The sequence below is a fragment of the Mirounga angustirostris genome, unplaced genomic scaffold, assembly GCF_029215605.1.
Source record: "Mirounga angustirostris isolate CCGP_5_RB_7025 unplaced genomic scaffold, mMirAng1.0.hap1 SCAF_8, whole genome shotgun sequence".
In the NCBI taxonomy this organism is placed as follows: domain Eukaryota; kingdom Metazoa; phylum Chordata; class Mammalia; order Carnivora; family Phocidae; genus Mirounga; species Mirounga angustirostris.
The window spans coordinates 82,131,852-82,149,355 of record NW_026991716.1 but is presented as its reverse complement, the minus strand read 5'-3'; the positions used below and the strand labels follow the sequence as shown (position 1 = coordinate 82,149,355).

Genomic DNA, 17,504 nt, shown 5'->3' with positions numbered 1-17,504 from the left:
AGAATCTATGGTTATAGTTCTTGTGAATTTATTATGATTAATGTTGCCACCTTCTACATAACCAATTTTTGAAAGGTATCTGTGGATAAAAACAATGCTTATCCTCTTACTATTTAGTACAGAATTTTCCTTTGCAGTGCTACTGAAATCCTTTTAATCACCATTTCTGTTTGTTTCCATGATTCATTAATTTCCAAAAGAAAACCTTATACTGTGAAAAAATTTCTGCCATTTGTAACACCCTTTAATATATGGATAGAATATACTTGGTCTGGGACGCCTGGGTGGCTCAGTCAGTTAAGCATCTGCTCAGGTCATGATCCCAGGGTCCTGGGATTGACTTCCTGCATCAGGCTCCTTGCTTAGCAGGGAGCCTGCTTCTCCCTCTGCTTGCTGCTCCCCCTGCTGTGCTCTCTCTACCTGACAAAAAAATAAAATCTTAAAAAGCAAAACAAAAAAAAGAATATACTTGGTCTCACAGCTGTCTTCAGACTTTCATCTGCATCTTATATGTATATAAATAGGTGTGTGATTGTGTGTGGGGGGGTATATGTGTTAAATACAGCTTAAGTAAATATCAGATTTTGACAAATTTTTGAGTGGCAGTTTGTTTTCCAATTACTTTATAAATACTAAAATTCACATGGTGAACAACACTTGTTTTTAGTACATCTTTGACATCTAAAATATTTAAACGTAAATCTAATTACTATATTATCTTCATAAAAGAACACTTCAATCCTTTTCTACTAAGTAAACAATAAGTAAATGAATGTAATATATGTATTTAAAATAGTAGAGATCTTTAATAAATTATAATGTACACAAGCTTTGGAATTCATGATAGAAATTTATGAAAAATGAAAAAATACAGTATTAGAAAAGATTCTCATTCATATTTTCACACATTTTTAATAAAAATAACTATTCCAAAAACTAATATACTCATGTCCAAAAGAATTGAGTAGCTTGATAATAAAATGAAATATCTTCAGAAGGCCCAGTTCAAGATGGTGACATAGGAGGATCCTTAACTCACCTCCTCCTATGGATATACCAAATCTACAACTATGTACAGAATAATTTCCTCTGTAAGAAAAGCAAAAAATAGCTAACTTACATCTATACATCAGGCTAACAAGAAAAAAAACCCATGTTGAAATGGATAGGACAGGCTGAGACACAATCTAACCATAAACCCCACTATCAGTGCAGCAATCCACAATCATGAGGACATAGAAGCAAAAACCTTATATTAATAAACTGAATTCAACAATACATTAAAAAGATCATACACCATGATTAAATGGGATTTATTCCAGGAATGAAAGAATGGTTTGACATCAGCAAATCAGTCAATGTGAAATGCAACATTAATTAAGAATAAAAGGGGAATGTTGAAAAAGAAAACCAAAGCTGGTGGCATCACAATTCCAGACTTCAAGCTCTATTACAAAGCTATAATCATTAAGACAGTATGGTACTGGCACAAAAACAGACACATAGATCAATGGAACAGAATAGAGAGCCCAGAAATGGACCCTCAACTCTATGGTCAACTAATCTTCGACAAAGCAGGAAAGAATGTCCAATGGAAAAAAGTCTCTTCAACAAATGGTGTTGGGAAAATTGGACAGCCACATGCAGAAGAATGAAATTGGACCATTTCCTTATACCACACACAGAAGTAGACTCAAAATGGATGAAAGACCTAAATGTGAGACAGGAATTCATCAAAATCCCTAAGGAGAACATAGCAGCAACCTCTTCGACCTCGCCACAGAAACTTCTTCCTAGACACATGGCCCAAGGCAAGGGAAGCAAGGGGAAAAATGAACTGCTGGGACTTCATCACGATAAAAAGCTTTAGCACAACAAAGGAAACAGCAACAAAACCAAAAGACAACCGACAGAATAGGAGAAGATATTTGCAAATGACATATCAGATAAAGGGCTAGTATCCAAAATCTATAAAGAATCTATAAAGAACTTATCAAACTCAACACCCAAAGAACAAATAGTCCAATCAAGAAATGGGCAGAAGACATGAACAGACATTTCTCCAAGGAAGACATCCAAATGGCCAACAGACACATGAAAAAGTGCTCAACATGGCTTGGCATCAGGGAAATACAAATCAAAACCACAATGAGATACCACCTCACACCAGCCAGAATGGCTAAAATTAACATGTCAGGAAATGACAGATGTTGGCGAGGATGCAGAGAAAGGGGAACCCTCACACACTCTTGGTGGGAATGCAAGCTGGTGCAGGAACTCTGGAAAACAGTATGGAGGTTCCTCAAAAAGTTAAAAATAGTATTTACCCCAGAGATACAAATGTAGGGATCTGAAGGGCCACCTGCACCCCAATGCTTATTGCAGCAATGTCCACAATAGCCAAACTATGGAAAGAGCCCAGATGTCCATGGACAGATGAGTGGATAAAGAAGATGTGGTGTATATATATATATACATACACACACACACACAATGGAATATTATGCAGCCACCAAAAAATGAAATCTTGCCATTTGTAATGACGTGGATGGAACTAGAGGGTATTATGCTAAGCGAAATAAGTCAATCAGAGAAAGACAATTATCATAAGATCTCACTAATATGTGGAATTTGAGAAACAAGGCAGAGGATCATAGCGGAAGAGAGGAAAAATGAAACAAGAAGAAACCAGAGAGGGAGACAAACCATAAGAGACTCTTAATCTCAGGAAACAAACTTAGGGTTGCTGGAATGGAGGGGGTGGGAGGGATGGGGTGGCTGGGTGATGGACACTGGGAAGGGTATGTGTTGTGATGAGTGCTGTGTATTTTGTGAGACTGATGAATCACAGACCTATATCCCTAAAACAAGTAATACATTATATGTTAACAAAAAAAAATGTATCATCTCAATAGATGGAGAAAAAAAAGCATTCAACAAGATTCAACATCCATTTATGATAAAACTATCAATAAAGTGGGTATAGAGGAAATGTACCTCAACATAGTAAAAGCTATATGACAAGCCCCCAGCTAACATCATACCCAATGGAGAAATACTGAATGTATTTTCCTCTAAGATCACGAATAAGATAAGGATGCCTATACTCATCACTTTATTCAACATAATATTGGAATTCCCAGCCAGAGTAACAATGCAAGAAAAAGAAATGAAAGGAATACAAATTAGAAAGGAAGAAACAAAACTGTCATTATTTACAGATGACATAGAAAAGTCTAAAACTTCATCAAAAAACTGTTAGAATAAACAATTTATTGTTTTATTCTAATTTAGTAAAGTTGCAGAATACGAAATTTAGTAAAGTCATAGAATACAAAATCAGTATATGAAAATGTTGGTATTTCTATTCACTAATAATGAGCTAACAGAAATCAAGAAAATCCATTTACAACTGCATCAAAAATAATACCAGAATAAATTTTACTAAGAAGGTGAAAGATCTGGACACTGACAAGCATAAGACATTAATGAAAACAAAGTGAAGAAAACACGAATGGAAAGATATTCCATGCTCATGAACTAAAAGAACTAATATTGTTAAAATGTCCATGCTACACAAAGCAATGTATAGATTCAGTACAATCCCTATGAATATTCCAATGACATTGTCAACAGAAATGGAACAAATATTCCTAAAATGTGTATGGAACCACAAGAGAGAACCAAAGCAATCTTAAGAAAGAAAAACAAACCTGGAAGCATCGAGGTCCCTAATTTCAAATTATATTATAAAGCTACAGTAATTGGGGTGCCTGGGTAGCTCAGTCATTAAGCGTCTGCCTTTGGCTCAGGTCATGATCCCAGTATCCTGGGATCGAGCCCCGCACTGGGCTCCCTGCTCGGCAGGAAGCCTGCTTCTCCCTCTCCCACTCCCCCTGCTTGTGTTCCTGCTCTATCTCTCTCTCTCTGTCAAATAAATAAAAATCTTTAAAATAAAAAAAAAAGCTATGGTAATCAAAACAGTATGGTACTCGGAAAAACACAAACAAAAAAAACAAAACCAGACACAGATCAATGGAACACACAAAATAGAAAGCCTCCCTCCCTCCCAGAAAATTCCATGCAGATATCGTCAATTAATCTTCAACAACAGAGCCAAGAATACACAATGGAGAAAGGCCAGTCTCTTCAATAAATCGTGTTTGGAAACCTGGAGAGCTACATGCAAAAAAAATGAAACTGAACCACTAAATTACACCATATACAAAATTAACTCAAAATGGATTAAAATCTTAAACATAAGTCTAGAAAGTATAAAACTTTTGGAAGACAACATAGGTGAGAAGCTCCTTGACAAAGGTCTTAGCGATGATATTTTGGATTTGACATCATAAGGCAAAGGCAACAAAAGCAAAAATAAGTGGGACTACATCAAACTAAGAGGCTTCTGCACAACAAAGTGAAAGGCAACCTAGCAAATGGGAGAAAATATTTGCATATCATATATCTGATAAGGAGTTAATATCCAAAATCAATTTTAAAAAGCATACAATCCAATTAAAAAAGGGGCAGAAGTTCTGAATAATTTTCCTAAGATGATATCTGGATGGCCAACAGGTACCTGAAAAGGTGCTCATCCTCACTAATTATCAGGGAAATGCAAATCAAACCACAGTGAGATACACCTCACTCCTGTTAGTATGGCTATTATCAAAAAGACAAGAAATAACCAATGTTGGGAGGACCTGGATGGTTCAGTCAGTTGAGCATCCAACACTTGGTTTTGGCCAGGTCATGATCTCAGGGTCATGGGATTGAGTCCTGTATCAGGCTCTGTGCTCAACATGGAGTCTGCTTGAGATGCTCTTTCTCTCCCTCTGCCCCTAGCCCTGTTCATGGATGCACATACCCTCTCTCTCTCCAAAATAAATCAATCTTTAAGAAATAACAAGTGTTGGAGAGGTTGGGGAGAAAAGGGAACCGTTGTGCACTGTTGGTGGGAATATAAATTGATGCGGCAACTATGGAACACACTATGGAAGTACTTTAAAATATTAAAAATAAAACTACCATATGATCCAGCAATTCCCTTTCTGGTATTTATCCAAAGGAAACAAAAACAAGTTTGAAAAAATAGTGATGCTTACTGCACAATTACATGCATACCTCAGAGACATTACAGGTTCGGTTCCAGACCATCACTATAAAATGAATATTGCAAAAAAGGAGTCAAATGGATTTTTTGGCTTCCCGGTGCATAAAAAAGTTCAGCTTATACTACACTGTAGTCTGTTAAGTTTGCAATAGCATTATGTCTAAAAAACAATGTATGTGTCTTAACTAAAAAATACTTTATTGCTAAAAAATGCTAGCCATTATTTGATCTTTCAGCAAGTCATAATCACTCATCACCGATCACCTTAACAAATATAATGAAAAAATTTGAAATATTGTAAGAATTACCAAAACGTGACACAGAACATGAAGCAAAAGCTGTTGGAAAATATATTTGCTATATGCAGGGTTGCCCCAAGACTTCAATTTTTTAAAAAAAGTGTAGTATCTACAAAGCACAAAATCTAAGCGCAACAAAATGAGGTGTGCCTGTGTTTACAATAACCAAGAAATGGAAATAACCTAAATGTCCATTAATGGATGGGTGGAGAAAGAAAATGTGGTGTATATATAAAGGCAAATATTATTCTGCCACAAAAAGAAGGAAATTTCGCCATTTGCTACAACATAGATGGACCTTGAGGACATTATGCTACGTGAAATAAGTCTGTCAGACAGAGACAAATATCCTAAAACACCTCATTGACACAGATAACAGATGTATGGTTGTCTGAGGTGGGGGTGGGGAGGGGGTGAAATGGGTGAAGATGGTTAAAAGGTACAAACTTCCAGTCATAAAATAAAAAAGACCTAGGTATATAATGTACAGCATAGTGACTACAGTTAACATTGTATGATACATTTGAAAGCCACTAAGAGAACAGATCTTAAAAATTCTTCACACACACAAAAATTTGTAATTGTGTAATGAATGTTAGCTAGACTTACTGTGATGATCATTTCACAAAATAAACACACCAAATCATTATGTTGAACACCTGATACTAATATCGATGATATCTCCAAAAAAAATAAAATTAAATACCTTCAGATTATATTTATGAGCTTTATCCAAAATAGTCGGTACCAAGTCATCAGTATTTTCTCCATTCTCATCATTTGTACCAGGTGGGTACCAAGATAGGGCTAGTACACCTAATAGAAAAGACCAAAAAGAAAAATAAATACAGAAACAAGAATGACTGGAGGAATTCTAAAAAAAAAATTTAAGAAGGCGGAATAAAGACCAAATTAACAACAGAAAAGAAACACATTCTCATATAAGTTGCTGTTTTGTTACTGTTGCTGTTAGATACTACCTAGTTATTTAATTACTTTAGTCTATTTATGAACTCTTTATCAAGTATGAATATATTTTAGTTATAGGTTTTACTTTCCAGATTAGGTTTACAGAAAAATTGCACAGGAAGTACAGTTTCCATATATTCTCCTCTTACAAACCCACTCCCCAACCCACATATGGTTCTTGTTATAATAAGAATGTGGTGTACAGTTGTATGGCTTCTGACATAAGCATATCTGCCCACCATTACAGTATCATGCAGAATAGTTTTACAGACCTCAGAACCCTCTGACATCCATCTATTCATCCCTCCTCCCTCACTCCCTTAATTCCCTGGATAATAACTGATCTTTTCAGTATCTCTATTGTTTTGTCTTTTCCACAATGCTAATAGGTGGAATCATAACAGTAACTTTTTCAGACTGGCTTCTTACACTTAGCAATACATAATTAAGGTTCATTTATGTCTTTTTGTGGATTTATAGATCATTCTTTTTACTGCCGCATGATAACTCATTGCATGGATATACTACAGTCTATCCATTCACCTACTGGACGATACCATGGATGCTTCTAATTTGGGGCAATTAAGAAGATTCAAGAAAAAAAATTAATTTCTCCCTGTAAGAAAGGCCATTAGAAAAATGCTACTTATTTCTAAATCAACCAACATGCTATTTAGGGCATGGAGAGAAATGCGATGGTACCAAAAGAGAAGCATGTGGAAATATAGGAACTACAAGGTTAGAAACTGGCAGAGAACTAAATTATATGACTTTATAGTAGACCTGCCATGTACAGAGCAGCCCCATCTAGAAAAACAAGAGAACTTTCCTTACAGTTTACAGAAAAAAAAAAAAAGATGTCTATGTCTTCTATCCACTCTGAAAATAAGAATAGCAATAAGAACACAAGAGGTAGAAAAAAGTAATCTATAATACATGAAGTGCTTTAGGGAAGCTTATGACTAGCCATGAAGGGAGTATATTATATACAGAAAAGTGCTGGTAAGAAAAGTGTCTGGAAACAATTGATCAAACATCTAAGCTACCTACTAGCCTAGCTTATAAAAAGAACAGTACCAATCAAGAGTCACAGTAAAAAAAAATTCTCAACATGGAACTTATGAAAAAAATGCTACAAAAAAATAAAAAAAAAAGTTGACACAAAATAGTAAAGGAGGAACATATAAAAGAAAGATTATGCCATGAAGCCTAGAAAAATTGTAAGTATACCATTCTTCCATGAAATTCAAAACAAAAGATTACTGTTTCTAGTAATAGATTAGGTTACATAGGCCAACATTTCCATGAAAAAAATTATTAAATAAAATATGGATTACAAAAAACTTCTTAAAGCCAAAGAGCTGGACAGTAAGGAATTACCTGTCCAAATTGAGGCAAAAACATGAAGAGGAGAAGTAAATGAGCAAGAAAGTCAGATTTCCCAAAACATAATTGACAGAAGTAAACCAACCATCAAAACCAGTGGATTAAGTCCCATTTTGACGGTGCTCGGGAAATTCTCTAGCTTTAAAGTGACTAGTATTTTCTACTGTATTGAATAACACAGATAAAGAACATTATCATTATCACAGAAATTTCTATTGGACAGCATTGCTATATTGTTGATTCTCCTAATACCCTAACCATTTCATTCTTATCTACTGATTTTTCTTCCTCCTTATCCTCACTGAAGTTATCCTCTAAGGTTTGAGAAGAATGTTCTTTGTTCCTCATTATTACTTTCTTTCAGCTTTGTATCGTATCAAATTATCATTTCCAAATGTCTATCTCCATACTGTGCTCCACAATCCAGTTTATCTTTGTACAGTATCTTTTGGACTATATCACTCATGAGTTCTGAATAAGTAATGGCCTGGGAAATAAGCCAATGATGATCCTCCTCATGAGGATGGCTGGACCACTTAAAATGGTTATGAATCATCACAGCAACCAAAGGTTTCTCTAACACGTATAAACTAAGTATCATTTATAAATAAGATTACTGCATATTTCTACTATTTCAATTGTGTAGTGAAAAGGGATACTTTAAGGTCTATTCTTAGAATATTAGCATTTCATTTTATTATTTTTAAAAAGATTTTACAGAGCACAAGACAGTGCAAGGCACCAGGCACAAGTGCGGGGGGGGGGGGCGGCGCAGAGGGAGAGAATCTTTAAACAGACTCCCCACTAAGCTCAGAGCCCAACAAGGGGCTCTATCTCATGACCCATGAGATCATGACCTGAACTGAAACCAAGAGTCAGACATTTAACTGACTGAGCCACCCAGGCACCCCTAACATTTTATTAAATGCAGATATCATATTGATCATGTTGTCTCTCCATAGCACATATCACAGGGCCTTCAATATAAGTGATACCCAATCCTTTTTTTTAGGTGAAGTCAAATGATGAATCTAAACAGGGTAATAGTTAAGGACATAAGATATGAAATCAGACACCTGGAGAATCAAGTTCCCATTCTACTATTTGATAGGTGTTTAATTTTACTTAAGTTTCCATTTGTAAAACGGGGATAAGTTCAGTTCATTCCCTAAAAGCATGTTTTAAAAATTATAGAGAATGCCTTATATAGAATAAGACCCCCAAAAGTAATTACAAAGAAGGTTATAAAAAGATAATGGCAAATAAATTAGGATACATTTAACTCCACAGAGCTTATGATAGCTTCCCTTATATATAGGTAACTTACTGTTTCTTTCAAACATATAAAACATTACTTCAAACTGAAGATTTAGCAGAAAGGCAAGCCCAGTTCCAGACATAAACACTATTATCACTACACAAGATAACCCATGTTCAACAAAAAGTATAAGGCATATAAAAAAGCAAGAAAAAAATAACTGTCAAGAGGCAAAATAGTCAACAGAAGCAGACTCCAATACGAAACAGATATATAAATAATTAGACAAGGAATATAAAATTACTATGATTAAAACATTAAAGGATCTAATGGAAAGACAGCCATCATATGTGGATCAGGTGGGAAATTATCAGCAGAGACGAAAACTAAGAATCAAATAGTTCAGGGAAGATAGAGTAGGTTGATCCCAAGCTCACCTTCCCCCATGGACACATCTCTGAGATTATAGCTACATTTATGTAACTAGCTCTGAAAATGATCTGAAGACTGGCAGAAAAGACCTTCCAAAGTTAATCATAGACGGGCGGTCACATCAAAAAGGGTAGGAGCCGTGGAGACACAGTTGGGAACCAAAACACTGGGTGAGATTAACCACAAACAGGACTTACACTACAAGCAAAGAGAAAGGAGAGGATTAAACCTCATACCAGGCACCCAAGACACTGGGAAATGCACTGTGAAGATGAGTCCCCATAACATCTGGCCTTGAAAACCAATGGGCCTTAACTTCAGGAGCTTTTGGTATCAGCAAAACTTAACTCCACATACTTTAAAAATTAGCTGGGCTTAACTCCAGGAGAGTCAGACAATAACAGGAAACAGAGTCCTGCCTTTAAAAAGCCAGAATAACAAATAACTCAGCCAGAAACATAGCACAATAGTAGCAGTTTGAAAAGTGCCTGGGGTATACATGAAGGAGATCTACTTAGTAATTTCAGAACATACGCTAGAGGGGTAGGGATCATCAGGAGACTTCTCTAGAAACAAAAATACTGGTGGCTGCCACTTCTCTTCCCCTCCCTGATCCTAGATAGCTGGACACTTGCAGGAGCCAGCATAACACTCTCTACCTATCTTGCTAGCACTATTTACATGCAGATCTGCCCATCGAACCCTCCTGCATTGACAAGCATCCCACCAAAGTGGTTCCTGCCCCCACCATTACTTGCAAGCAGCCCCGGCAGGGACCAGCACCACTCAAAAGTGATGCCTGCCCTGGGGAGAGGGGAAGATAATCCCACACACCAGAATGCCCACAGTTCTAGCATCAAAGCCTCTTCACTGGCTGAGCAAAAAGTAAAGTTTGCTGTTTGGTATCCCACAGCTGTGGTAGACAGGCTAAGTTCAGACACCCTGACTGCTGACCCCACCCACCTACGAGATTGCAGAGGCCTCAAACAGACTTCTCAATTGCACAAATTCTTCCTTGTTTGCCCAAAGCAGGCAAATCAGGTCATTGCAGTTGGCTGGACTGAAGACAAATGCAGTTCAGCCACATTAGGGCACACACAGCATGCAGAGGAGACACCCCTGGAGCACCTGTTTCTGGTGACCAAGGAAGGACTTACAGGGTACCACAGGATCTCTTCTACAGAAGGCACTAGTTTTAAGACAAGGAGACACAGCTGACCTCCCTAATATAGGGACATAAACAGAGAGTCAGACAAAATGAGAAGATGGAGAAATATGTCCCAAGTGAAGGAACAAGACAAATCACATCAAAAGAGTTCAATGAAATTAAGATAAGCAAATATGCCTGATAGAGAATTCAAATCAAAGTAGTGGTCATAAAGACAGTCACTGGATTTGACAACAGAGTGGATGAAGTCAGAACTTCAACACAGAAATGTATAGAAAAAGAACCAGTCAGGGACACCTGGGTAGCTCAGTCACTGGGCATCTGCCTTTGGCTTAGGTCATGATCCCAGTGTCCTGGGATCAAGTCCCACATCGGGCTCCTTGCCCAATGGGGAGCTTGCTTCTCCTTCTCCCTCTGCTTGTGTGCGTGCACTCTCTCTCTCTGTCAAATAGATAAATAAATAAAATCTTAAAGAACTCAACTGCTGAGATTAAAAAAAGAAAGAAAAAAACATTAGAGGGAATCAAAAAACTAGAGGATGCAAAAGAACAGATCAGTGATCTGGAAGACAGGGCAACGGGAAGCAAACCAAGCCAAACAACAAAGAGAAAAGAGATTAATAAAAAAATAAGAATGGGTTAAGGAAACTCATCACCAAGTGTAATAGCATCCCTGTTACGGAGATAACAGAAAAAGGAAAGAGAGAAGTGAGGAGAAAATTTACTTGAAAAAATAAAGCTGAAAACTTCCCTAATGTGGGTAAGGAAACAGATATCAGATCCAAGAAGCACACACAGCCCCCAACAAGATGAACCCAAGGTCCACATCAAGACACATAAGTAAAATGGCAAAAAGTAATAATAAAGAGAGAATTTTAAAATCAGCAAGAGAAAAGTAAACAGTTACATACAAAGGAAACTCCATAAGGCTATCAGCTAATTTCTCAGCAGAACTGTGGAGGCCAGAGGAAAGTGGCATGACATATTCAAAGGGATGAAAGGGAAAAACAAACAAACAAACTTGCAACCAAGAAGACCCAGCAAGGTTATAATTCAGAACAGAACAAGAGGTAGTTTTCCAATCAAAAGTTAAAGGAATTCATCACCATTAAAACAGCCTTACATGATAAACATACTTTTTCAAATCAAAAGAAGAGGCCATAATTACAGATAAAAAAATTATAAAAGAGAACATTTCACAGGTAAAAGCACACATATAGTAAAAGTAGTAGATGAATCACTTAAAAAGCCAGTATGGAGGTTAAGACACAAAAGCAGTAAAATGAATTATATTTACAAAAATCATTCAAGGCATACACAAAAGAAAAAGATATGACTATATATATATATATACATATATATATATATATATAAAACAAAGGGGGAGTAAAAACTTAGTGCTTTCAGAATGTGTTTGAATTTAAGCAAACATTAACATAGACTGGTATGCATGTTACATATGAACTAATGGAAACCACAAACCAAAATCCTATAATGGATACACACACACACACACACACGCACACACACACAGAATCCAAGCATAACACTAAAGAAAGCCATCAAACCAAGTTAAGAGAAGACAGAGTAAAACTAAAACAAAAAATTAACAAAATGGCAATAAGTACATACCTATCAATAATTTAAATGTAAATGGACTAAATCAAAAGACACAGGGCTACTGAATGGATAACAGAACAAGACCCATCTATATTCTGCCCACAAGAGATTCACTTCAGACCTAACAATACACACACACTGAAAGTGAAGGAGATCTGGAAAAACATACACCATCCAGAAAAAAAAAGAAAAGAAAAACTGTGGTAGCGATACTAATAAGAGACAAAATAAACTTTAAAACAAAGACTGTAGCAAAAGACAAAAAAGGGCATTACATAATGATAAAGGGATCAATCCAACAAGAAGATATAGTGATTGTAAGTATCTATACACCCAAAATAGAAGCACCTAAATATATAAAGCAAACATTGACAGATAGAAATGGAGAAATTGACAGTATTACAAAAATAGTAGAGGTCTTTAAAACCCCACTGTATCAATGGTTAGATAATCCACACAGAAAATCAATGAGGAAAAAGTAGCTCTGAATGACACATTAAACCAGATGGAAATTAAGATATATAAAGAACATTCTATCCATAAACAGAAGAATATACGTTCTTTTCACATGCACATGCAACATTCTCCAATACATATCACAAAAAACAAGTCTCAATAAATTTAAGAAGATTAAAATCATATATAGCATCTTTTGACCATAATAGTATGAAACTAGAAATCAATTACAAGAGAAAAATCTGGAAAGAACATAAATACAGGGAAGCTAAACAACATGCTACAAAACAGTGAATGGGTCAATGATGAAGTTAAAGAGGAAATAAAAAAATACATGGAGACAAATGAAAGTGAAAATACACCAGTACAAAATCATTGGGACACAGCAAAAGCAGTTCTAAGAGAGAAGTTTATAGCAATACAGGCCTATCTCAAGAAACAAAAAAAAAGGTCTCAAATAAATAACCAAACCCACACCAAGAAGAGCTAGCAAAAGAACAAACCTAGCCAAAAACAGTAGAAGGAAGGAAATGATAATGTTTAGAGCAGAAATAAATAAAATAGCGACCAAAAAAAAGAAGAAACAGAAAAAAGAAAGAAAAAGATCAATGAAACCAGAAACTGGTTCCTTGAAAAGATAAAATTGATAAACTTTTAGCCAGACTAACCAAGAAAGAGAGGACTCAAATAAATGAAATCAGAAATGAGGGAGAAATAACCACCAACACCACAGAAATGTAAAGATTTTTAAGAGAATATAATGAAAAATTACATACCAACAAATTGGGACAAGGGGCGCCTGAGTGGCTTAGTCAGTTAAGCACCCAACTTGATTTTGGCAGAGGTCATGACCTCAGGGTCAAGAAAGCAAGAACCACATGGGGTTCTGCTCTGGGTATGGACCCTGCTTAGGATTCTTCTTCTCCCTGTGCCCCTCCCACAACTTGCACTCTATTTAAAAAAAAAAAAAATTGCCCAAACCCAATGGATTCACAGGTGAATTCTACCAAACATTTAAAGAAGAGTTAATACTTATTCTCAAACTATTCCCCAAAACAGAAGTAAAACTTCCAAATTCATTCTATGAGGCCAGCATTATCCTGACACCAAAACTAGACAAAGACAACACACAAAAAGAAAACTGGAGGCCAAAAACTCTGATGAACATAGATGCAAACTCCTCAACAAAATACCAGCAAGCACAATTCAACAATATATTAAAAGGATCATTCACCACAATCAAGTAGGATTTATTCTAGGGATGCAAGGGTGTTTCAATATTCACAAAACAATCAATGTAATACATCACATTAACAAGAGAAAGGATAAAAATCACATGATCAGCTCAACAGATGCAGAAATAGCAACTGACATAATAATATACTCATTCATGATAAACTCTCAACAAAGTGCGTTTAGAGGTAACATAACCTAATAATGGCCACATATTAAAAACCCACAGTTAACATCCCACCCAATAAAAATTGAAGATTTTTCCTCTATCAGGAATGAAACAAGGATGTCCACCCTCACCATTTTTATTCAGTATAGTACTGAACTCCTAGCTGCAGTAATCAGACAAGAAATAAAAGGTATTAAAACTGGTAAAGAAGAAGCAAAACTGTCACTATTTGCATATGATGTGATTACTAAGAATAAACGAAAAAGTTAAAGTTGCAAGATACAAGAATAATATATAGAAATCTGTTGCATTATCTATGTATTAATGACAAAGTAGCAGAAAGAGAAATTAAGAAAACAATTTTATTTACAATAACACCAAAAATAATAAAATATCTAAGAATAAACCTAACCAAGGAGGTGAAAAACCTGTTCTCTGAAACTATAAAACACTGATGAAAAAAATTAAAGAGGACACAAATAAATGTAAAGATGTTCCATGCTCATGGTTTGGAAGAATTAATATTGTTGAAATGTCTGTATGAACCAAAGCAATCTACAGACTCAATGTAAACTCTATCAAAATATCAACAGCATTTTTCACAGAACTGAAACAAATAATGCTAAAATTTGTATAGAACCACAGTATCTCAAAGAGTCAAAGCTATCTTGTGAAGAAGAATTAAGTTAAAGGTATCATACTACCAGATTTCAAGGTATGCTACACAAAGCTGTGGCAATCAAAACAGTATGGTATTGGCCAAAAATAAGACACATAAATCAATGGGACATAATAGAGGGCCCAGAACTAAACCTATGTTTATATGGTCAATTAGTCTATAACAAAAGAGGCAAGAATACACAATGGGATAAAGAAAGACTCTTCTATAAATGGTGCTGGTAAAGCTAGATAGCTACACGCAAAGAAATGAAACTGGACCACTTTCTCACAGTATACAAAAAAATAAGCTCAAAAGGGATTAAAGACCTAGATTAAAGACCTAAATGTGAGACCTGCAACTATATCTCTCCCTATAAGAAAACAGCAATCTCTGACATTGGCCTTAGCAAATTTTTTCTAGTTATGTCAGCAAAATAAACTATTGGGACTATATCAAAATAAAATCTTTTTCACAGCAAAGGAAACCATGAACAAAATTAAAAGGCAACCTACTAAACAGAAGAAGAAATCTCCAAATCACAGATACAACACCAGTACCACCACCACCAAAAAAAATGAAAAAATAATTTGATTAAAATATGGGCAGAAGACTTGAGTATTTTTTCCAAAGAAGACACACAGATGACCAACAGACATGTGAAAAGATGTTCAACACCACCAATCATCAGGGAACTGAAAGTCAAAACACCTTACATCTGTCAGTATGGCTAGAATCAAAAAGACAAGAAATAACAAGTCTTGGCAAGAATGTGGGAAAAAAAGGAACCCTTGTGCACTGTTGATGGGACTGTAAATTGGTGCAGCCACTGTGGAAAAAGTATGGAGGTTCCTCAAAAAATTAAAAATAGAAATACCATATGGTCAGGGCACCTGGGTGACTCAGTCAGTTAAGCCTCTGCCTGCAGCTCAGGTCATTGAACTCAGGGTCCTGGGATTGAGCCCCACATCAGGCTGTCTGCTCAGTGGGGAGTCTGCTTTTCCCTCTCCTTCTGCCCCTCCCCCATTTGTGCACACGCTTTCTCTCTCAAATAAATAAATAAAACCTTAAATAAAAAATACCTTATGATCCAGTAATTCTACTACTGGGTATTTATGCACAGAAAACAAAAACACTAATTTAAGAAGATACATGCATCCCTATGTTTACTGCAGCATTATTTACAATAGCCAAAATATGGAGGCAGACCAAGTGTCCATCAATAGATAAACTGCTAAAGAAGATATGGTGTGTATATATGTATATACATACACGCAATGGAATATTACTCAGCCATAAAAAGAATGAGATCTTGCCATTTGCAACAACATGGATGAACCTAGAGGATATTATGTGAAGTGAAATAAGTCAGGCAGACAAAACCATGGGACTTCTGTCATATGTGGAACCTAAAAAATAAAGGAACAACAAACAAAGCAGAAACAGACTCATAAATATAGAGAACAAATTGGTGGTTGCCTGAAGGGAGGGAGGTGGGGGATAGGTGAAATGGATAAAGGGTATTTAGAAGTACAAACTTATAGTTAAGGAATAAGTCACAGAGATGAAAGATAACAGCATTGGGAATGTCAATAATATTGTAATAACATTTTATGGTGACAGATGGTGACTACACTTATAGTAGCACTGAGTAATATATAAGATACATTGAACCAATGTTTTGTACACCTGAAACTAATACAACATTGTATGTTAACTATACTTCAATAAAGAGAATCAAATAGAAATGCTAGAAATGAAAAACATGTTAAAAGACGGAGAATACCTTCAACAGGCTCATGAACAGACTGAACAGAGCTGAGGAAAGAGGTAACTTCAAGCAAGTCACAAAGAATGACAATAATTAAAATATAAGATTAAAACAAAACGTCCAACATCCAACAGTTCTAGGATAAACATCAACATTCTACCATACACGTAATTAAAAACTCAGAAGAGGTAGAAATTGATGACAGATACAAAACAACAAGTTCAAGAAGCTCAGAGAACACCAAGAAAGATAAATACCAAAACCAACACATATACATATGTTTAAACTGCTAAAAATCAAAAACAGAAAAAGAATTTTAAAGTCAGTGCAAAATGACAGAAACACACAGGAAAGTAAAGATACGAAAAGATTTGTAAAAGTTACAGTATATTTCTCATCATAAACCATGATAGAAGATAATGGAATAACATTTTTAAAGTTCCAAAAGGAAAGTAAAACCTCCAAAATCTGACCACTGAGAATTCTATAGCAGAGGAAGCATCATTCAAAACAAAGGATATAAACAAAATTTGAAAGAATTCATTGTATACAGACCAGCATTACAAGAACATTGAAAATGTAATAAAGAGAAAATTAATATTTGTCCTTTAAATACTTTATAAGATGAATGATTGTTTAAAGCTGTCATCAACAAACTATGGCCCATGAGCCAAATCTTGCCTTTTATGTCTTCTATACATTTGTTTACACGTGGCTACTTTTACACCATAATGCAGACTTGAGTGGTTGTAAAGAGACAATGTGGCCCACAAAACCAAAAATATCACTGGTTCTTTATAGAAGATGTTAGCCAACCTCTGATCTACAAGAAAAAGAGTAGTAATGTACAGGGTCTTCTGTGACAATTATGACAACAATAGCAAAAGATATGGGAGGGAAAAAATTGGGAATATATATATATATTTTTTATTTATTTGACAGAAAGAGAGGCAGCGAGAGAGGGAACACA

At 35.6% G+C, this 17,504-nt stretch overlaps 1 protein-coding gene across 3 annotated transcripts in view; it reads right to left on the bottom strand.

Moving 5' to 3' along the window:
* Positions 1–17,504, bottom strand: part of MANEA (mannosidase endo-alpha) — a 75,727-nt gene that overhangs the window by 26,105 nt on the left and 32,118 nt on the right. For all 3 annotated transcript variants that reach the window (XM_054505471.2, XM_045867240.3, XM_045867241.3), the window contains one exon: positions 6,122–6,231. In XM_054505471.2, the coding sequence (XP_054361446.2) occupies positions 6,122–6,231 (110 nt within the window). The remainder of the gene's footprint in view (positions 1–6,121; positions 6,232–17,504) is intronic.